Source organism: Schistocerca cancellata, chromosome 8 (genome assembly GCF_023864275.1).
Source record: "Schistocerca cancellata isolate TAMUIC-IGC-003103 chromosome 8, iqSchCanc2.1, whole genome shotgun sequence".
In the NCBI taxonomy this organism is placed as follows: domain Eukaryota; kingdom Metazoa; phylum Arthropoda; class Insecta; order Orthoptera; family Acrididae; genus Schistocerca; species Schistocerca cancellata.
In genome coordinates, this window is record NC_064633.1 from 93,665,138 (window position 1) to 93,689,051 (window position 23,914).

The 23,914-nt window shown below is 48.6% G+C and overlaps 1 protein-coding gene across 1 annotated transcript in view; it reads left to right on the forward strand.

Annotated features, from left to right (window-relative positions):
• The window catches only part of LOC126094647 (myogenesis-regulating glycosidase-like), a 28,652-nt gene extending 7,981 nt beyond the window's left edge, over nt 1–20,671 (forward strand). Inside the window, exons 3-6 of the mRNA XM_049909143.1 lie at nt 4,796–5,766; nt 15,351–15,785; nt 17,792–17,948; nt 20,363–20,671. Coding sequence (XP_049765100.1) covers nt 4,796–5,766; nt 15,351–15,785; nt 17,792–17,948; nt 20,363–20,559 — 1,760 coding nt within the window. The 3' untranslated portion in view covers nt 20,560–20,671. The remainder of the gene's footprint in view (nt 1–4,795; nt 5,767–15,350; nt 15,786–17,791; nt 17,949–20,362) is intronic.
• The last annotated feature ends 3,243 nt before the right edge of the window (nt 20,672–23,914 follow it).

The window sequence follows — 23,914 nt, forward strand, 5'->3', positions numbered from 1 at the left end:
TGCCATCCACCATAGAATCCAGAAAGTACAAAGGTACCTCATAACACGAAGAGCTTGAGTAACCCAGGGTGGCTTCACACAACACATCTGCACACTCTTCCGTACCACAGGCCCTGACAGAGGATACACACTTTGCCGGTTGTCAAACTTCGTGCAAGTCGCCAGACCAGCTGCTGACAGCGCTTTCACGAGGCAGAAGGCGCAATTGTCCACCATCCGGTGATGGTCCACTCGTCCTCGCTCCACTCTCTCTCCGCTTCCCCCTCGCTGCCCCGCAAATAAAAACCTGCACGCCGATGATTCGGTTTACGCCTCGCGTCGGCACTAATACCAGCTTAGGCTATTATTTGGAAAGGGGTCAACTAAGGCATAACATCTCTTTCTCTTCCTTTTGACATGTATTTGGCCATAAATTTTGTAACGATCCGTCAAAAGTCGTACAGTGTTTCCAATGGCCTAATCACCAATCCTCGTGCATAGCCAGCTGATACCTGTTTTACTGCACGAATGAATTTTTTCTTCCTGCTTACGTTCCGGAAATATTTTAAATATTTTGCGACATTCTTCCCCAACAAATAGCTGGGTGTATTCCACCTTCTGGATCAAATATTTATCGGTCTCAAATCGGCCGTTGGAACTTGAATTCGCGTAAACTACACTCGGCCCCATTTTTAAATTCAGCCACAGGTTTTACAAAAGACAAATAATGGAGACACAAAATATACAGAACATAGTGGGGGACAAAAAACAGTAGACACAGTAACGAAAAACACGAAGCCGTTCACACGCGAAGACAACCAAAGGAACTGTTAAGTCTGAACACTGACACTGATGATGGAGACGACACGTGAACGATGGAGCGTGGGTGGCGAAAAACACTGAGGCACAAACACAACGGCACACACAAGAAACCGATGGCGATGATCTCCAGCGCGCGAATGTCCACTTAACGTGTGCGAGTCAGGGGACCTGCCAAGAGGGGAAGAAAGTGGAGGGGGCGTGAGAGGGGTGAGCAGAGATGCCACTGGGAGGGGATATGGGGGGGAGAAATGAAGGTATGGGTGGTACGGGAAGCCCAGGGGAGTAGGGGGGGAGGAAGGGAGGAGGGAAGGAAGGGAGAGAGAAGGGAGAGAAGGTGCCCTGAGGAAAAAAACACAGGATGTGGGAGAGGAGGATCAAAGTTGATAGGAGGGGTAAATGGAGGGGAGGAGGGCATCATCAGGGAGGGGGAAGTGGCGGAAGCCACCTTGGGAGTGGGTAAGAAGAGTGGAGAGATGGAGAGCAAGCAGGATGTGGAAATACAGGTGCGGCAGCAGGCGGGGGTAGGAGATGATCTGTGTGGGGGAGGGGAGACGGATGCAATAGGCGAGGCGAAGAGCATGGTGTTCGAGGATTTGAAGGGATTTGTAAAAGGTGGGAGGAGTGGAGATCCAGGCAGGGTGGGCGTAGCATAGGGTAGGGCTGATGAGGGATTTATAGGTGTGGAGGATGGTGGACGGTTCCAGACCTCATGTACGGCCAGAAAGGTGCTTGAGGAGATGGAGTCGGGAGCCTGCCTTGGCTTGGATTGTCGGGAGATGGGGGGTCCAGGAGAGGCGACGGTCAAGGGTGACGCCAAGGTACTCAAGGGTGGGGGTGAGGGCGATAGGACGGCCATAGATTGTGACATAGGAGGTGGAAGGAAGGGGTGGTTTCGCCCCCTGGGTTTTGGAAGGATTGACCTTGAGCAACCACTGGTTGCACCAAGTGGTGAACCAGTCAAAATGAGATTGGAGACGGTGTTGGAAGCGTTGCAGGGGGGGGGGGGGGGGAGGGCGAGGGCAAGTAAGGCAGTATCAGCGGCGTACTGGAGAAGGTGGATGGGGGGTGAGGGCGGCGGCACCTTGGGGCACACCGGCGGAGGAGAAGGATGTGTAAGAATCCGTGTTACGGATGGTGACGTAGGAAGGACGTTGGGAAAGAAAGGACCCGATCACACGGACGTAGTTAAGAGCAAGGGCGAAGGTGTAGAGCTTGAAAAGGAGACCGGAATGCCACACATGGTCATAGGCGCGTTCGAGGTAGAGGGAGAGGGAGCGATGGGAATTGTGCTGTTCGGAGAGGAGAGCTTGGTAGTTTCGGATGTTTACCTTTCTGACAGCATAGTACGCCAAGAAACCAATACATGGCGCTGTTAATTTTTCTTTACCTCAGTGTCACAAGTATTTTCAGACATACGTCAGTGAAAAAATTAAGCGCTGCAATCTTATCTTTACTAGCACAAATTAACATTGAACTTACATCGCTAGGAAATACGGATTTTAGAATAATGGTGGTTACTTTTTTCCGACTTCTTTTATTTTCATCCTTTTCGCTTTTTTCCATAGCTAATCTATCAACTTTATACTATTTTACTATCCTCATAAGTTTGTTCTTGTTTATCTCATTATTTGTATCTAAAATGACCACAAGAGAGCCTCAGAATCATATTTTATCATTTAACCATTTCCTTTTAACAATTTTAAATTTAGCTTTATTCGTCTTTTTAATTATTACAGTTTATCACTGTAATAAGTTACAAATTTGCCAAGTTCACTGTACACCCTTTCTGCGTTCCGTACAAATTTATACCTCATGAGTATGTGTAGACTTACAGCAGCATCATCTGACCAGCTTATGACACAAATACGAAGGTTGTCCAGAAACTAAGTTCCGATCGGTCGCGAAAGGGACACCATAGTGAAAACCCGATGAAGCTTTGCACTGATGTTTCGGGTAGTGTCTCTAGTATGACCGTCGATCGCATCAAGACGCTCTTTTCTGTTGTGAGTTCACTGTGAGAGAGTAAAGGTGCCCACAGAACAACGGTGTCTTCCGCAAGCAGGAGGGCGCGCCGAGAGGCTTCGCAACCCACCCGACACAACTGCCACGCACTTCCTTCTTCACGGTGGTCCTCAGCCGCACTCTGCAGGGGCAGTGAAGAGGCTGCTGCAGCCTTTTCGATGGGAAGTGTTCAATCACCCGCAACACACTCCTAATTGGCTCGTCCTGTGTGTCATCTCTGTTCAAATGAAACGCTGGATACGAAGACAAGACTTGGGCGCAGGCTACCCGCTATAGACCAGCGCAGAGAATTATCGGAAAAGTACAGGCGGTTGCCTTCTATGACGCTCCGACAAATGCCTAAGTCGAAGCGGCGGCTATGTACAGATGTATCTGGAAAGTGTAGATAACTCTTGCAAATAAAATGTTTCTGATTTTCGTTGTGTTTTCCATTTACCGACCGATCGGAACTTAGTTTCTGGACAACCCTCGTATATATTGTGGCTATTGTAATGCAGTTTGTTTATGAACAGTAGGCTGTTAACAAGGTGACTCCACCGGTACTGTGGCCTGGTTTACACTATATTTTAAGTATGTGTGGCGATGCAAAGCTGATTTTGTGTATATTTTGCGACGATGTCACTATACCTTTGTTGTATTAGGATATGTTATAGAACGGTTATGCCTCATCATATTTAAAGTGCTTGTTTCCACATATTGTTTTAACATGCAGTCTGCCGACTAGTACTTCACTTCCCATTTTAGCTGCAGATCTGAAGATGGTCATTGCTGACCGAAACTGGTAGTCTAAGGACCAAATGTTTTGTTATCATTCACGGAAACGTCCTGCATCACTGTTTTAATCCTCGACCATGTCGCAGCTTATGATATACAGATTTACTGTTTTTGATTTGTGTATTAAAAACTTAAGGAAATTTCTCGCCTTCTTTCGATAAGTTTCATTTATATTTGAGTTCATGGGTAGGAAAAACGAATTTATTTGTAAATTGGTCCTTTAAGGGTTCTGTTTCTACCGATTGAAATACGGAACACAAAGTAGTGATGGTATGCCAAGGACCAACTCTAAGTGCTGATGCGAAGGACGGGCGTATAGGTAGTATAATAGTATAAAATATGGGTATGTGACTGATAAGTACACATGGCATGTTTGAGAATGACAGTGGTAGCTCGAACGTTAGTCCAACACCGATGTAGAGAAATGTCTGCTGAGGTCATCGCAACCGTGTCATCATTCATAGATATTACGCTGACTTACACATCTATATTGACACTGAGAACTTTTGACTGACGTTTCTGTTCCTAGTAAGACGAAGATAAATTTATAATAATTTTTGTGATGTAGCATTTTATGGCGGTGGTGCCGCGACAAACACTTCGCTGTAGAAACGGCTTACGAAGTCACCGCCACACTTTTAATAGCGGGCCGACCGTTCCGCTGGAACAGTGAACAGAAAGATGAAACCCAAACACTCTGATTAAATAACTGTCGGTACTTATCTTTATTAACGAAGATACAGAAACACAGTAGTGAACTCCGTGTCTACAGAAATCTGTCTAGATCGAGTCGGAGCGGCTAGGTCAGCGTCGGCTGACGACAACATCAACTCTGCTGCGATGAACACACAACGGACTTGTAAGTACACAAAACGGTGGCGAGCATACCACTGAGCGGCGAACACAGAACTGTCCTGGCGCTCGCGACTCCAGCGCTTAAGAAGCCAGAAGTCAGCGGTGGCGCGCGCAGACATGCCGCGATTTCCTGTATCGCTGGCGCTGCTTATGCGGACGGCGTCCGGACTTTGATGCTGCCAACCTTTTGGCAGCGGGCTCGGCTGGCACCACTGGCTAGGATATAACATAGTATGCTACATATTTCCTGTGTTTGGACACCTTTGGCATTTATGAAATGTTTTTCAAATATCTACTATTGTCTTAAATTCACTCACTAGAACTAGTTACTTGCATCTTGTAGGTGGCCGCGAGGTGGAAGTGGGATACGTCGAAGCTACCGGCGACAAGCAGTCTCCAGCTCCACGTCACGAGAGTCAAATCGATGGGGATTCTTTCCACTTCCGGAGCTCCAAGGTCGTCTTTCGGCGCCAAGACAGAACGGGCCGGTGTCTCACTGCCCAGCAGTGGATCAACTCTTCGGCAGCGGCGGAAACCATGTGTCAGTACCACCTAGGAAGCCACGTCTACGGAGGTATCGAATCGACCTACCAGAAGTGGCCCATCGATCAGAATGTGATCGACCGCTACCCGTACGTCACCAACAAGAGAGACCACGCCGCCATCGCCGCTCGCTACTGGCTCTTCTCCGACGGCAGACTCGTGCGTGTCCATTCCAACAGTCCTCTCTTCATCGACCAGAATACCGATCAGACCCAGAATCAGTTGTGCTTCGTTGCCGAGAACAAGTCTCCCTATGCGGAGGATCGACCCGACAACGTGCTGGAGTACGAGCTGTGCTGGTTCGACGACGTGAGGCAGGCGCACGAGTTCGCCGTCCAGAACTACCTGGGAAAACCGACGGCGATCCCAGACGAACGCGTGGTGACAAACCCCACCTGGACAGTGTCGCCACCTGAGCAGAACGTGAGGGACAGGGTGGCCGACATAATGGCTCACGGATTCGAATACAGTGTCATCGAAATAGACAACATATGGGAGACCTGCCACGGCAGTCTGACAGTCGACACGGCCAACTTTCCCGACATGCGTGCGCTCACGGATGACCTGCACGCACTGGGATGGGCCGTCTCGCTGTGGGTACACCCATTTGTAAACCTAGACTGCGAGCCATTCTACTCTGAGGCACTGGCCAAGGGGTACCTGGTCCGCAACAAAACTGGCAGCACGTCCACTACCTGGTGGAGGGGCGACGCCGGCGTTGTCGACTTCACCAACCCAGACGCAGTAGCTTGGTGGACGGGCCGACTATCGGTAAGTACACTCGTATTAAATCCACTGTCTAAGGTATAGAAGTGAGCCACAGTGTACGCCTCTCCTGGAATACAACCAATCATTTGGACAGCTTGTTGCCGTTCCTTAAATACAATCACAAAGTTCACTGTTCAGAAGGTCTAGACATACACTCTATAGAAATCGTCCTTCAGAGCAGTCCTGTCCTACAAACGATCATCTACTGAGATCTACTGGTCTTCATATACACTCCTGGAAATTGAAATAAGAACACCGTGAATTCATTGTCCCAGGAAGGGGAAACTTTATTGACACATTCCTGGGGTCAGATACATCACATGATCACACTAACAGAACCACAGGCACATAGACACAGGCAACAGAGCATGCACAATGTCGGCACTAGTACAGTGTATATCCACCTTTCGCAGCAATGCAGGCTGCTATTCTCCCATGGAGACGATCGTAGAGATGCTGGATGTAGTCCTGTGGAACGGCTTGCCATGCCATTTCCACCTGGCGCCTCAGTTGGACCAGCGTTCGTGCTGGACGTGCAGACCGCGTGAGACGACGCTTCATCCAGTCCCAAACATGCTCAATGGGGGACAGATCCGGAGATCTTGCTGGCCAGGGTAGTTGACTTACACCTTCTAGAGCACGTTGGGTGGCACGGGTTACATGCGGACGTGCATTGTCCTGTTGGAACAGCAAGTTCCCTTGCCGGTCTAGGAATGGTAGAACGATGGGTTCGATGACGGTTTGGATGTACCGTGCACTATTCAGTGTCCCCTCGACGATCACCAGTGGTGTACGGCCAGTGTAGGAGATCGCTCCCCACACCATGATACCGGGTGTTGGCCCTGTGTGCCTCGGTCGTATGCAGTCCTGATTGTGGCGCTCACCTGCACGGCGCCAAACACGCATACGACCATCATTGGCACCAAGGCAGAAGCGACTCTCATCGCTGAAGACGACACGTCTCCATTCGTCCCTCCATTCACGCCTGTCGCTACACCACTGGAGGGGGGCTGCACGATGTTGGGGCGTGAGCGGAAGACGGCCTAACGGTGTGCGGGACCGTAGCCCAGCTTCATGGAGACGGTTGCGAATGGTCCTCGCCGATACCCCAGGAGCAACAGTGTCCCTAATTTGCTGGGAAGTGGCGGTGCGGTCCCCTACGGCACTGCGTAGGACCCTACGGTCTTGGCGTGCATCCGTGCGTCGCTGCGGTCCGGTCCCAGGTCAACGGGCACGTGCACCTTCCGCCGACCACTGGCGACAACATCGATGTACTGTGGAGACCTCACGCCCCACGTGTTGAGCAATTCGGCGGTACGTCCACCCGGCCTCCCGCATGCCCACTATACGCCCTCGCTCAAAGTCCGTCAACTGCACATACGGTTCACGTCCACGCTGTCGCGGCATGCTACCAGTGTTAAAGACTGCGATGGAGCTCCGTATGCCACGGCAAACTGGCTGACACTGACGGCGGCGGTGCACAAATGCTGCGCAGCTAGCGCCATTCGACGGCCAACACCGCGGTTCCTGGTGTGTCCGTTGTGCCGTGCGTGTGATCATTGCTTGTACAGCCCTCTCGCAGTGTCCGGAGCAAGTATGGTGGGTCTGACACACCGGTGTCAATGTGTTCTTTTTTCCATTTCCAGGAGTGTAGTTAGGTAGCACAAGGTGATATTCCATAAGAACTGGTTCAAATGGCTCTGAGCACTATGGGACTTAACTTCTGAGGTCATCAGTCCCCTAGAACTTAGAACTACTTAAACCTAGCTAACCTAAGGACATCACACACATCCATGCCCGAGGATTCGAACCTGCGACCGTAGCGGTCTCGCGTTCCCAGACTGTAGCGCCTAGAACCGCTGCCAGTGCCGGCAGCGTTTCAACATGTTTCCTATTTGTCATCTTCAGGCGAAGTATCGGTTTCGTGCCCTGTCGTGGTCTTTATATCCACTGGGCCGCAGGAACCTCAGCCTCGTCTGCGTCAGCAGTGTCAATGGCGCCCCTCTGGTATGGGAGTCGCTGGGTTGTGTGGGGGGGAGGGCAGAGTCGCGTCCGGTGTTGCTGGGGGCTCCCTGCATGCTGGGGGTCTGGGTGTCGCGTCCTGGTGAGGTCTGTCCAGTGCATCTGCTCGCTTCACCTGTTTCGCATCGGAGCGTTCTTATCGTATTTTTGGTATCGCTGCCTCCCATGAGGTTGGAAACCGCTATCTCAGTTGGCAAAGTTATCATGGACTCTTATCTCCACAACCGCCTTGAAGATAGATTCCCAGAACACTTTCGGCGTACAGAGCAGCTTTGTTTGTTCAGATTCAAACATTTGGTTTTCATTGAGACTGTGTTCCGTAGATTTCTTCGTTTGGCCTAATTGGCGAGAAGAAGAGAGATGAAATTCGTGAAGAAGTCTGAGCCGTATATCAACTCGTGCTACACCTTGTGTTTAGATTGCATTGGTTTTCCTTTTCTTCCCATGACATGTTTGTTTGATATGTTTTCTGTCATTAACTGGCTGCTTGGTTGTCTTTTCTCTCTGCTATCGATATCTGCGTTTTTGCTCCCGGGAAACTGCTATGGAGGAAGTGAGATCTTTGACCGGTGGTAACATCGTGTGGTGGCGCGGAAGTAAGGGGTGCGCGCAGAGATGGACACGGGAGGGCAGTGTGGCTCGCCAGCGCGGACCAGGCCTGGTCGGTTGTACCGAGTCGCCACGTGAGGTATGTCGGTTGTGTGTAACGAGCGGGTCGAGTTGACGGGAGAGCTCCCCGCAGGTTGGTTGTATACAGAATCGCCCCACGAGTAGTTGCTGTTCATTTCACCTTGGTGGGACGTTAACAAGCTTCTTTAAGTCCTCCGTTTCAACAGTGGAGTTTATAAAGGAGGCACCTAACATGAAGGAGCGGTCACTACCCGTCAACGCTGCAGAGAAAACGTGAACTCCGGTGACAGAGCGTGTTGTCGCGTGACTGTGGCGTGTTGAGTACGCTGGCGACGCGTTCGTGGTCGGATGTGTGGATCCTTGCCATCGAAGGTCGTGTACTGCCTGTTCGAGCATGATTGCAAGTTAAGTTAGTGGAAGGTTTAATCATTAAGTAATAAGTTTGCGTAACCAGTGTCTCTTCTGCCTTGTGGCCTCCGGCGATCGGGTTTCCTGTCCCCGGGACCGGTGTAATTGAAGACAGTGATCTTTCCTCCTCCTCTCGTACTGCCCGATGGCGGGTGTAGTTTTGTCAGTTTAGTTGTTTCGCTATTCTGTCGTGTGTTATGAGTAAATTCATGATTATTGTTGGTTCGCTCCTTCAGGACTGTGTGGTGTAATGTTTCCTTGCACGAGGTTAGCTCTAATTCTGTCAGCAAGTTAAGCCACCTTATAACAATTTTTCGCTGGCTAAAAGTCGGTGCAGTGACCGTAGCCACTGTGTGTGTCTAAGACACTAAGTGCTTGCCATTCCTTCAGTATCCTGTGACACCCACGGCAAATATTGCCAGGAATTAATAAATCGTTCTTCGCTCATCGGCCAGAATGAAGAACATGCTGTGCTCAGTGAAGCACAAACTAGGAATACAGATAGCTGTAGTCAGCTTCGAGTGTGGCAAACACTGCATCTGCCAGAAGCAACGATGTATATCGCAGCGCTGCTCAGAAAATGTAAGGAACGTTCGCCTAAGCCAAACGGAGAAATCTGCAGCGGAGGAATACAACGAAAACCATATGTTTGATTTCGAACAAACAAATTTGTTGAGCAGGGCGAACGTGTTCTGGGATTCGCTATTTAATGAGGGTGTGGAGATAAGAGTCTAGAATAATCTTGACAATCGAGATTAGCGGTTTCCAGATTACCACCACATGGGAAGCAGCGACAACAAAAAAACAACGCGAACTCTCCAACGTGAAACAGGGAAGGCAGCGGATGGAATGAACAGGTCTCATCAGGACGCTATGGCCGGACCTGTCAGCAGGCAGGGAGCCCCCACCCCCACCGGGCGCTATTTTCCTCCCCCACCCTCACCGCCACCACGACGCGGCGCTGAACTCCTACCAGAGGCGGGCCGACGCAGACGAGGCAGAGGAACCGCGGTCCGGCGGCTAGAAAGACCAGGACAGGACACGAACCTGACACTTCACCTGAGGATGATAAGTAGGAAACTTGTGGAAGCGTTGCCGCAGAACGGCGCCTTGACTCAGCTGATAACCCGAGAAGACTTCATAATCGGAAAGAGATGGTATTTTGGAGGACATGGTAAACAACAATAATTATATTGTCAAATAAAACACTTAACCACAAGAAGTTAACATATACTCACGTAGTAGCTAAAATCTAGCATTGAGCTAAGTGCAGCCCTATGTAGATTTCTTGATACATTAAGTTTGAACTCCTGCCTTCATTTGTTGTATTTTTATGTGATTTAATTGCGATTATTTTGTGTTGCGATACTTTTTTCGACTTCGTGCGGAATATTCTAAATTCTGTTTCATTGCAAGACAGCGGGTGTTACCACGCAATAAAACCGCATAGAATTAAGATATTTTTATAGAGATTTTTCTTTGGTGAGCGAGCACTGGCACTATCCCCTGTTTCCAGCGGCGACTGACGTCCCTAGGAATGTCGGTGCCATTGCAAATCCTGTTTTTTTCGTATTTTTTACAGTGATTCGCCGGCCGGAGTGGACGTGCGGTTCTAGGAGCTACAGTCTGGAACCGCGAGACCGTTGCGGTCGCAGGTTCGAATCCTGCCTCGGGCATGGATGTGTATGGTGTCCTTAGGTTAGTTAGGTTTAAGTAGTTCTAAGTTCTAGGGGACTGATGGCCTCAGAAGTTAAGTCACATAGTCAAATGGCTCTGAGCACTATGGGACTTAACATCTATGGTCATCAGTCCCCTAGAACTTAGAACTACTTAAACCTAACTAACCTAAGGACAGCACACAACACCCAGCCATCACGAGGTAGAGAAAATCCCTGACCCCGCCGGTAATCGAACCCGGGAACCCGGGCATGGGAACCGAGAACGCTACCGTACGACCACGAGATGCGGGCTAAGTCACATAGTCCTCAGAGCCATTTGAACCATTTTTTTTACACTGGTTCCGGTTATTGCGAAAAATACGTCAGAGGAGACACTTTTCCGATTTTAGAGGCACATTGACTGCACAGCACTCCATCCACATACACTCCTGGAAATGGAAAAAAGAACACATTGAAACCGGTGTGTCAGACCCACCATACTTGCTCCAGACACTGCGAGAGGGCTGTACAAGCAATGATCACACGCACGGCACAGTGGACACACCAGGAACCGCGGTGTTGGCCGTCGAATGGCGCTAGCTGCGCAGCATTTGTGCACCGCCGCCGTCAGTGTCAGCCAGTTTGCCGTGGCATACGGAGCTCCATCGCAGTCTTTAACACTGGTAGCATGCCGCGACAGCGTGGACGTGAACCGTATGTGCAGTTGACAGACTTTGAGCGAGGGCGTATAGTGGGCATGCGGGAGGCCGGGTGGACGTACCGCCGAATTGCTCAACACGTGGGGCGTGAGGTCTCCACAGTACATCGATGTTGTCGCCAGTGGTCGGCGGAAGGTGCACGTGCCCATCGACATGGGACCGGACCGCAGCGACGCACGGATGCACGCCAAGACCGTAGGATCCTACGCAGTGCCGTAGGGGACCGCACTGCCACTTTCCAGCAAATTAGGAACACTGTTGCTCCTGGGGTATCGGCGAGGACCATTCGCAACCGTCTCCATGAAGCTGGGCTACGGTGCCGCACACCGTTAGGCCGTCTTCCGCTCACGCCCCAACATCGTGCAGCCCGCCTCCAGTGGTGTCGCGACAGGCGTGAATGGAGGGACGAATGGAGACGTCTCGTCTTCAGCGATGAGAGTCGCTTCTGCCTTGGTGCCAATGATGGTCGTATGCGTGTTTGGTGCCGTGCAGGTGAGCGCCACAATCAGGACTGCATACGACCGAGGCACACAGGGCCAACACCCGGCATCATGGTGTGGGGAGCGATCTCCTACACTGGCCGTACACCACTGGTGATCGTCGAGGGGACACTGAATAGTGCACGGTACATCCAAACCGTCATCGAACCCATCGTTCTACCATTCCTAGACCGGCAAGGGAACTTGCTGTTCCAACAGGACAATGCACGTCCGCATGTATCCCGTGCCACCCAACGTGCTCTAGAAGGTGTAAGTCAACTACCCTGGCCAGCAAGATCTCCGGATCTGTCCCCCATTGAGCATGTTTGGGACTGGATGAAGCGTCATCTCACGCGGTCTGCACGTCCAGCACGAACGCTGGTCCAACTGAGGCGCCAGGTGGAAATGGCATGGCAAGCCGTTCCACAGGACTACATCCAGCATCTCTACGATCGTCTCCATGGGAGAATAGCAGCCTGCATTGCTGCGAAAGGTGGATATACACTGTACTAGTGCCGACATTGTGCATGCTCTGTTGCCTGTGTCTATGTGCCTGTGGTTCTGTCGGTGTGATCATGTGATGTATCTGACCCCAGGAATGTGTCAATAAAGTTTCTTCTTCCTGGGACAATGAATTCACGGTGTTCTTATTTCAATTTCCAGGAGTGTATATCAACAGTTGAGCGGTTGTGATTAGAACAGAACAGTTATCGGTACGTAAATTCTGTTTTTACTTTCAGTGAGAAGCCTTATGCATTTGCAGATAACATGTTCAAACGGTTCAAATGGCTCTGAGCACTATGGGACATAACTGCTGAGGTCATCAGTCCCCTAGAACTTAGAACTACTTAAACCTAACTAACCTAAGGACATCACATACATCCATGCCCGAGGCAGGATTCGAACCTTCGACCGTAGCGGTCGCGCGGTTCCATACTGTAGTGCCTAGAACCGCTCGGCCACTCCGGCCGGCAGATAATATGTGCCTTATTCACTGTTCACCCAGAACATTATGAGCACCTTCCCAATAGCCAACGTATACCAACGGCAACGCGCCATGGCATGGAAGAAATGAAGCCTCGGTAAGTAGCTGGAGGGAGTTGACACCGCATCGACATACACAAGTCAGCCAAGTCCCGTAAATTCCTGGGACGGGGAGATGAATTCTGACGCCGAGTCACATCCAAGATCGATCGAATTCATTTATGGCTAGTTGGAGGACCAGCACATCAACTGTGTTCTTCGAATCACTCCATGTCACTCCTGGCCTTGTGATATGGCGCATTATCAGGTTGAAAAATGTCGCTGCTATCGCGAAACATGATCATCAACAAGGGGTGTACGTGGTCTGCAACCATCATACTATACTCCTCAGCCGTCATGGTGCCTTGCACGAGCTCCACTGCACCAATTGATACCCACGTGAATGTTCCCCAGAGCATAATGCAGCCGCCGCATCCTTGTCTCTGTCCCGCAGTACAGGTGTCTAGGAGTTGTTCCTCTAGAAGATGACGGATTCGCCCCTCCCATCGGCATGATGCAGAAGGCTTCGGGATTCATCAGACCATGCAAGGCACTGTTACTGCGTTAACCTCCAGTGCCGACATCCCCTTGCTCACTTGACTCGTAGTTGCCGGTGTCGTGCTGTTAACAGTGGCACAAGAGCCGGTCGTCGGCTGCGGAGGCCCATCGTTGGGAGTATATTCCGACACACACTCCTGGAAATGGAAAAAAGAACACATTGACACCGGTGTGTCAGACCCACCATACTTGCTCCGGACACTGCGAGAGGGCTGTACAAGCAATGATCACACGCACGGCACAGCGGACACACCAGGAACCGCGGTGTTGGCCGTCGAATGGCGCTAGCTGCGCAGCATTTGTGCACCGCCGCCGTCAGTGTCAGCCAGTTTGCCGTGGCATACGGAGCTCCATCGCAGTCTTTAACACTGGTAGCATGCCGCGACAGCGTGGACGTGAACCGTATGTGCAGTTGACGGACTTTGAGCGAGGGCGTATAGTGGGCATGCGGGAGGCCGGGTGGACGTACCGCCGAATTGCTCAACACGTGGGGCGTGAGGTCTCCACAGTACATCGATGTTGTCGCCAGTGGTCGGCGGAAGGTGCACGTGCCCGTCGACCTGGGACCGGACCGCAGCGACGCACGGATGCACGCCAAGACCGTAGGATCCTACGCAGTGCCGTAGGGGACCGCACTGCCACTTCCCAGCAAATTAGGGACACTGTTGCTCCTGGGGTATCGGCGAGGACCATTCGCAAACGTCTCCATGAAGCTGGGCTACGGTCCCGCACACCGTTAGGCCGTCTTCCGCTCACGCCCAAACATCGTGCAGCCCGCCTCCAGTGGTGTCGCGACAGGCGTGAATGGAGGGACGAATGGAGACGTGTCGTCTTCAGCGATGAGAATCGCTTGTGCCTTGGTGCCAATGATGGTCGTATGCGTGTTTGGCGCCGTGCAGGTGAGCGCCACAATCAGGACTGCATACGACCGAGGCACACAGGGCCAACACCCGGCATCATGGTGTGGGGAGCGATCTCCTACACTGGCCGTACACCACTGGTGATCGTCGAGGGGACACTGAATAGTGCACGGTACATCCAAACCGTCATCGAACCCATCGTTCTACCATTCCTAGACCGGCAAGGGAACTTGCTGTTCCAACAGGACAATGCACGTCCGCATGTATCCCGTGCCACCCAACGTGCTCTAGAAGGTGTAAGTCAACTACCCTGGCCAGCAAGATCTCCGGATCTGTCCCCCATTGAGCATGTTTGGGACTGGATGAAGCGTCGTCTCACGCGGTCTGCACGTCCAGCACGAACGCTGGTCCAACTGAGGCGCCAGGTGGAAATGGCATGGCAAGCCGTTCCACAGGACTACATCCAGCATCTCTACGATCGTCTCCATGGGAGAATAGCAGCCTGCGTTGCTGCGAAAGGTGGATATACACTGTACTAGTGCCGACATTGTGCATGCTCTGTTGCCTGTGTCTATGTGCCTGTGGTTCTGTCAGTGTGATCATGTGATGTATCTGACCCCAGGAATGTGTCAATAAAGTTTCCCCTTCCTGGGACAATGAATTCACGGTGTTCTTATTTCAATTTCCAGGAGTGTATTTATATTCTGCCCAGCATTAAAGTCTGATGTTAGTTCCACCAAAGTTCACTTCCATCCTGTTTTACCAATCTGCTCAGCCCATGATGTCCGGAACTTGTAATGAGCAGTAGCTGCTCAGCTTCACGTCGCCTGGACGTGGTTTCGCCACTTGTTGAAGATACTCACCGCTGCACTCCTCGAACACCCGACAAGTTGTGCAGTTTCCGAAACGGTCGTGGCGAGCCTCCAGACAATCTGAATCTGCCCTTGGTCAAACTTCCCCATTCCACACACACAGCGCGCTCATGGATGCTACGTGCACCGTGCCTGCGTCTGACTAGCAATCATTCCTCCCCAGGAGCCGCTGCTATCGCCTGACAGTACGTTGGTAGTCACTATGTTCTGGGTGATCAGCGTATGTCCTTTATTGATAAAAAAGAGTTGTTACTCCACTGCTGGATGTTAACTTGGAGTCCTAAGTTCTATCTGGACCAAGAGTTGCCATTTCCTCCATCTGTCCAGGTACGGCATGTTATTCCTAAACTCTTTTCAGGCACTTCGCAATGAGACTGGGGTGGACACGTTCGTGTTCGACTACGGCGAGTCCAGCTACCTGCCGCAGCCGGCAGACATCACGCCACTGGAGAAGAGCCCCGTGGTCTTCTCGGACGTGTACTCGAGCGCCGGCTCCCAGTTCGGGTCCATGGTGACGCTGCGCTCCAGCGTGGAGAGCCAGCACCTCCCCAACTTCTTCCTCATGGACGTCGTCGACACCGCGTGGAGCAGCCAGAACGGCTTCAAGACGCTGGTGCCCAAGCTGCTGCAGCTCAACATGGTCGGCCACCCTTTCGTGATGCCGGAGCAGGTGGGCGGCGTCGAGAACCACGGCGGCTACCCCACCTACGACCTGTACATCCGCTGGCTGCAGGTGGTCACCTTCATGCCTGCCTTACGCTTCCACGTCAAGCCTTGGGACTTCGACAACGAGGTGAGTAACGTCCTATCCACGCGATTCACATCAAAAGTAAATATATCTTCACAGCATTGATACAATGTGAGGCCTGCAAAGAATTTACCGATTAAGCTGCAGAATTTATCGACATGTATTTCAAAACGAATTCTATATCTACAAGTAGTCAAACAATACGGTTCAATATATGGAAAAATGATATATCTCTTATAGAGAAAATTTGCAAGAGACAATAAATATACAATTGACTGAGATCACGCAAAACACTCATAAACTACGAGTTGTGGAAACAAATAGTCCGTGTCAGGTGTGGGATTATCAGGAAACCTGCGCCAGGTGAAGGTAGCTGATAATTTTCTATTTACAGATGTAATTCGTTTTCTAATTAGTAATGGCGTAACGTAACAAAGAGGTCGGTTAGCATTTGTACTTTTTAATTTCTCGTGTAATCTCAATTAGCGTGATCGTATTAAACTTACCTGTAGGTCTTTTCAAAAAAAAAAAAAAATGTAGCGTTTTCTCAAGTAGACTGATACTCATCCACGAAATAGCGGAGACAATCATTTATTAGCTCGTGAATTAAGACAAAGCGAACGGACTGCCTACAACAAAAGATTATCTGTCAGACAGATATCTGTGCAGATGTACAGTGTTTTGATTTGGAGCTGTCCCTGTAACTACGCTCTCATTGTCAGGGTTCTTATACTCTGAAACTTGGCGACAGCAGTGATATTAGCAGAAATCGTCGGCATAGTTTTATTAGTCGGTTTATCGACTGATTCGTGCGAGAAAGCAGCATGTTTACTTTTTTTATATCACGAAGCAACACCTCATCAAATAATAACAACTTAAGATTAGAAGGGAAGATCGTTTATTATTAAAAAGTATGTCCTCTACGCAGTTCATACCTGGTAGTTCTGTCTTCGACCTGCCCACCCACACATCTACATCTCTCTCTACACGTACGTCTCACTACTGTGCAGTCTACACTTGGGAGCTTTGCACGGCGATCATCAGATCACCTTCAGACTCTTTCCCTAAAGTTCCAGTCAAGCAAAGTGCGTGGGAAAGAGGAACACTAAAATCTTTCCACTCGGTCTTTGGTTTCTGTTATTTTCTGAAGATGAACATTTCTTCCTATGTATCTGAGAGCCAACAAAATATTTCCGCATTCGGGAGAGAAAGTTCGTGAGTTAACAGTGTGAAAAGACCTGTGCGCAACGAAAAACGCCTCTGTACTGAAGCTTGCCACCTAACACGCGTAGCATATCCGTGGCACTCTTTCCCCTATTTCGCGATAACAGAAAGCAAGCTGCCCTTCTTTGAACTTTTTTGATATCCTCCGTGAACTGTGCCTGGTAAAGATCCCATATCACGCAGCAGTATTCCCTAAGAGGACAGACAAACGCAGGTGTGTTACATTTTCTAAGTATTTTGCCAATGAAACGCAACCTCTGGTTCGCCTTTCAAACAACATTTTCTTTGTGATCGTACCAATTCCAGTTGTTCGTAGCTGTAATCCCTAGGTTTGGGGTTGAATTGTCACCCTATATGTTTGTATGATTTATTTGCACCAGAAATGTAACGGATTCCCTTTAGTTCTTATTGCGTTTATGTCTCACTTCTTGGTTTTTAGCACAGGATGTCGTGTATCTGCTTCATCGAGCATTCATCAATGCTGGTGGACTCCCTTTGTCGATAAAAAATATTTCTCGGACAGTCAGTGCAAGAGAATCACAGAAATATTAAAATTGCAGTTAGATACATGTCGAGAGAGATGTTTTGCGTCGAGGCCTACGTTCATATTACGGGAATCCAAATTCCAGTATGATTCAAGAAAACAGTGTCATAATAATATTCTCTGCACTGAGTAATTTATGCATTCTGATTCTTTATCCCAAGAGATATGTTCAGTACACGATTATCTTCAAAAAGTTGTTTACTCATTCATTAACACTCTATTGGATTTAATTTCAGCAGGGTAGCTCCCCCCTGTAACAGTGTAATGGTGGATTACGTTACAGACGCTAGACATCTGCCGCAACCTGACCAGCCTGCACATCCAGTACGCACCACTCATCGTTGAGCTGATGAAGAAAGCCGTTGAGGACGGCACTCCCGTCAACAGGCCAATCTGGTGGATCGACCCAACGGACGCCACGGCCCTCACAATCGACTCAGGTATGACCGACAGATTGCTGTGCAGTTCCTACTATACATTTATTTTGCACACTTGTTCGTATCTTACAATGTTCAGTCTGTAATCCACTTTCGACTCTCTGCGTTACGGTCTGTCTCAGAACTAACCATTAGAGCGTGTTTCCTCCAAAAACTAGCGCATAACTGAGATAACTCTAAATCTGAATAGAAGACTGTCTTTGAAAAGATGTTTTTTAGCGGAAAACTTCAGCAGTACTCAGGATACAGTATAGCAACAGAGACCGCTCACATTCTCGAGAGGTGATCCGGTTATTACGCACGCCGCATATTCCGTAACCCACCGCGAGACTAGTCTTTTCAGTCAATTTCCTCAAGATTGGCCTAGCTTCGAAACCGTCATACCGCGACTGAGCTGCTATTTAGTGACAACCTTTCTACCGTTTATACTGAGAATGCCCATAAAAACTGGTAATCATGTAATTATCCATTATTCAGGAGTTAAATTAGATAAACAAACTAATCTATGCAATTCTCAGATGATAATGTAATATTAACTTGATTGGTCACTTTGGACCACTTGAGTCATTCCATGTTCATTTTTTCTTTGGAGATTGGACAACTTGCTTCTTGCGCTCAGCCCAGTACTGAGTGAAAGACAATATCCAGTTAGCAATAACTTGGCACAAGCCTATACGTACAGAATCTAGTCTTCAAATTTCGTTGTCTAAAAAAAGTTACACCTTCCAAATTAATGTACAAATTTCAAACAGTGTGTGAAACAATGAACGAAACTCTTAAGTACACTACTGGCCATTTAAATTGCTACATCAGGAAGATGACATGCTACAGACGCGAAATTTAACCGACAGGAAGAAGATGCTGTGATATGCAAATGATTAGCTTTTCAGAGCATTCACACAAGGTTGGCGCCGGTGGCGACACCTACAACGTGCTGACATGAGGAAACTTTCCAACCGATTTCTCATACACAAACAGCAGTTGACCCTGCGTTGCCTGGTGAAACGTTGTTGTGTTGCCTCGTGTAAGGAGGAGAAATGCGTACCTTCACGTTTCCAACTTTGATAAAGGTCGGATTGTAGCCTATAGCGACTGCGGTTTATCGTATCGTGACATTGCTGCTCGCGTTGTTCGAGATCCAATGACTGTTAGCAGAATATGGAATCGGTGGGTTCAGGAGGGTAATAGGAACGCCGTGCTTGATCCCAACGGCCTCGTATCACTAGCAGTCGAGATGACAGACATCTTATCCGCATGGCTGTAATGGATCGTGCAGCCACGTCTAGATCCCTCAGTTAACAGATGGGGACGTTTGCAAGACAACAACCATGTGCATGAACAGTTCGACGACGTTTGCAGCAGCATGGACTATCAGCTCGGAGACCGTGGCTGCGGTTACCCTTGATGCTGCATCACAGACAGGAGGGCCTGCGATGGTGTACTCAACGACGAACCTGGGTGCACGAATGTCAAAATGTCATTTATTCAAATGAATCCAGGTTCTGTTTACAGCATCATGATGGTCGGATCCGTGGTTGGCGTCATCGCGGTGAACGCACATTGGAAGCGTGTATTCGTCATCGCCATACTGGCGTATCACCCGGCGTGATGGTATGGGGTGCCATTGGTTACACGTCTCGGTCACCTCTTGTTCGCATTGACGGCACTTTGAACAGTGGACGTTACATTTCAGATGTGTTACGACCCGTGGCTCTACCCTTCATTCGATCCCTGCGAAACCCTACATTTCAGCAGGATAATGCACGACCGCATGTTGCATGCCCTGTACGGGCCTTTCTGGATACAGAAAATGTTCGACTGCTGCCCTGGCCAGCACATTCTCCAGATCTCTCACCAACTGAAAACGTCTGGTCAATGGTGGCCCAGCAACTCGCTCGTCACAATACGCCAGTCGCTACTCTCGATGAACTGTGGTATCGTGTTGAAGTTGCATGGGCAGCTGTGCCTGTACACGCCATCCAAGCTCTGTTTGACTCAATGCCCACGCGTATCAAGGCCGTTATTACGGCCAGAGGTGGTTGTTCTGGGTACCTATTTCTCAGGATCTATGCACCCAAATTGCGTGAAAATGTAATCACATGTCAGTTCTAGTATAATATATTTGTCCAATGAATACCCGTTTATCATCTGCATTTGTTCTTGGTGTAGCAATTGTAATGGCCAGTAGTGTATACGACCTGAAAAAGTACAAAAATTAAATTTTATGAAACTATGGCTATAACATTACTGTTGTATGGAAACGATAGTTGCGTAAAAAAAGACAACAAAAATACAACCAGCGGAGATGAGATCCTCGAGGATGTTTAGAGTTGCACAAGAAGAGATTCAGTACATAACGTAGACGCTAGACAACTGGCATATGCTGTGCGGTGACGCTGTGTTTCCTTTGCGTGCAGAGTTCCTGCTGGGCGACGACATTCTGGTGGCGCCAGTGGTGTGGCACAACAACTTCAGCCGTGACATCTACCTGCCGAAGGGGATGTGGCGGGACGAGGCGGACCCCGAGCACCCCACCATTCAGGGTCCGGCCTGGCTACACAGCTACCCCGTGCCGCTCAACACTCTGCCCTACTTCACCAGGGTCAGCGCCTAGCTCGTGCTGGCGTGATATGAAGGCAGTATGAGCGCTGCTGATCATTTCAGTGACGGGACTGTGCTACCATGAACCTGTATGATGGGTGCTGGAAATAAATGTTAGGTTAATATATGTGTTCAGATTATTCACAAAATGTACCCATGCAACCCACTTTCAGGCTGCCACTTCGTCGAAATGAATAGTCTGTTATCTTGTAGCGTGGAATCCAGCTGTCAGCTACGTGTATTTACAAAAGTGTCGCCCATTAACAGTGGTTGATCGCTCTCGCAGGGCACAGTTCTCTAGCTCATCATTAAAGTTTTTTGCATGTTACACAAGCAGTGTCACACGTGCCAACGATAGTGGAGTGCTAAACATTGTTGTAGGCCACCAGAATGGTAGGCAACAGTTCGTTGCATCAAAACCACGTTTATCACGTGTATTTATTCGAGTTCTTGTGCAACATCACACAATGAAGACACATATGACTGAAAGTGTTGGGAAAACATCACATGATTACCTCCATATTTCATTTCAGCAAAAGTGAGTACCAGTTCACATTCAACTGTGTTTCTTCAAATGTTTTACTCGCTTTGTTTTGTGTAATTTACCAGAATCACTTGTGAAATCTCAGTGGACTCCCCAGGATACTACAACAACTTAACGGGCAAGAGGAAGGTGCAGGCTGAGTTTGACGAATGCCATTTGTTGTGCATCACAATAGTTAACTATCCTTTATTTAACAAGATACACTTAAAAACATCAGTAAAATGTAAATCAATAGTAACTGTCAGACTGATTTCAGGACGGCGAACCAATAGGACCAAACTTACAATAACTTTTTTTTTCTCTTTCAGGTCGAGTAATGACCCATAAAAATATCAAGTTTAACATTCATAAAAACACAGCTCGAGAGCCCTTTAGACATCCGGAAGATTGCAACCAGGCCTATCTGACTCCACTAGAATTGTAGAAAGAACAGTATCTAAACAATATTAAAACCACTTTTTAGATAATAAACTTCGAGCAAGGAAGGAGGTCCTTGTTTAGAAAAAAATTTACAAGTTCGGGATTACCATTCAAATAACTTCAGGGCGCTTTTGGCGCTAGCAATTTAGCAACTTTCCAAACAGGAACATTATTCAAAATTTTACAAGTTCAGCATTTGACAATATCTTAAAATTTACAGTTCCAGGATTACAACAAAGATTTGGAACGCCCTTTGGGCACTAACAATTTTGAAACAAAGCTAACAAAGATTTTAAGATTATACGGTAATCCACAATTACTATTCGAAAAATCTGCAAATGAAGTAGGAATAGAAGACAGGGCTGGGCTGCCAGACGCGAAACTTGCCTAGGATAGCTTACAGTAGCGGACATCTCGATTTCACCTTAAGTGCGAATGCCACAAGACTAATAACGTCACTTGTAAAGAGGCGGGAGGCGGAACACCACGCCGCACGAACGCACGCAGGCGACGCGCACTGGGCACGCCCGCTGCGTCGGCCGATAGTGGACAGCACGGCCCTGCCAACGGCACCTGCGCCACAGCCAACTCGGGAAGCCTAGGGAAAACACGCAGGCGTATAATTCATTCAAGACTGATCATCAAATAAGTAAATTCTCAAGCACCGACACTAGAGTAATAAATGCGAACCCCACCCCGGACACCAGCGACAGTTTAAGTGTTACAGTGACTGCATAATTAATACAAAGATTAATCGGTTAATCGTTTAACAGAAAAAGATCCCTCAAAGAAACAAATTCACTTAAGTAGGCTTAGAAGTAAGACGGAATGCTTAAGCTCTGAGACCTAAGTAAAATTGTTCAAATGGCTCTGAGCACTATGCGACGTAACTTCTGAGGTCATCAGTCGCCTAGAACTTAGAACTAATTAAACTTATCTAACCTAAGGACATCACACACATCCATGCCCGAGGCAGGATTCGAAACTGCGACCGTAGCGGTCGCTCGGTTCCATACTGCAGCATTCGGAAGGACGACGGTTCAATCCCGCGTCCGGCCATCCTGATTTAGGTTTTCCGTGATTTCCCTAAATCACTCCAGGCAAATGCCGGGATGGTTCCTCTGAAAGGGCACGGCCGACTTCCTTCCCCATCCTTCCCTAATCCGATGAGACCGATGACCACGCTGTCTGGTATCCTTCCCCAAACCAACCAACCAACCAACCATACTGCAGCGCCCAGAACCACACGGCCACTTTGGCCGGCTCTGAGACCTAAGCACGAGATCACAGTAGTAATAAGATATACAATAATAAAACAATAAATTACTTCTTTCCAGAGAAGTGTTGGGAGTTTGAATACATTCAAATATATTACACATAAGGGTAGTTCGCACAGAGAGGGGGACGGCGAATTTACTGGCTTGAGTACGGAGTGACGGAGAACAGCGGCCCAACCAGCCTGACAGGAGCGCGTCCAACATCGGCGCACAGGTGCCAAAATCCACAAACAGAAGTACGTCACCCAAAAATAAGTTAGGACAGGCGGTGGCCTTTCTGTCCCCAGAAAGGAATATACATCGTTTATTTAATCACTTCCCATGGATCGGGAAACTTTTCACAATGCTGAAGCTAGTTACATATTTCATGTTTTTCTTTCCATTCTTAGAAGTGTCGCTATGCATTGTTGTCATTCCTAATTTATTTGCTCCTGTTTCCAATTACTTACCACAGTGGCGCGATTTTTACATATGAATGATTTGTTCAAAGCATAAAATTATCTGTTTCGCCATGAACACAATTGTTCTACACTCTAGAAATCTTAACATGTCTGAGTACGAATAGAAAAACTTAAAAATGACTGATAGAAATTTACCACTGTGTATGCAAACTGAAACGTATATCCTAACAACACCCAGAAAAAAATTGCCTGTGCGTAAGATCGACCTAACATTGCAACAAAAAACTCATGGCCCATCTTGTAACTAAAGTGCGCGTCATTTACGATGGCGGCCGAGTTTAGCTCGTTCTGCGCATCTGATGTCACAAAACACAGCCAGCCGATGAATAGAGAACGACGTTACCAGAGCTCGATTGCAGTGCAGACCACGGACGAGTGTCTTCAGTTTTAGAAGCGTTCAGTCTTAAATAAAGTAATTGAACAAGAGCATTGTCTTGATAGCAGACTTTCTTTTACAGAAAGTTTGGAAAAAGCATTCTTTATACCAGTTGCTCCATGTTCTATTAATTAATTAAACCAAATAAGCAATAAGCTTCCTAATTCAGGTGATAGCAAGGAAAGGTGTTTGTATCATTCTCACTAACCGCTTTTTCGCAATAAACAACAGTGGAAATTGTTTATTTCCTATTGTAATTCGACGAAACGTAATTTATAGTCATACCAACA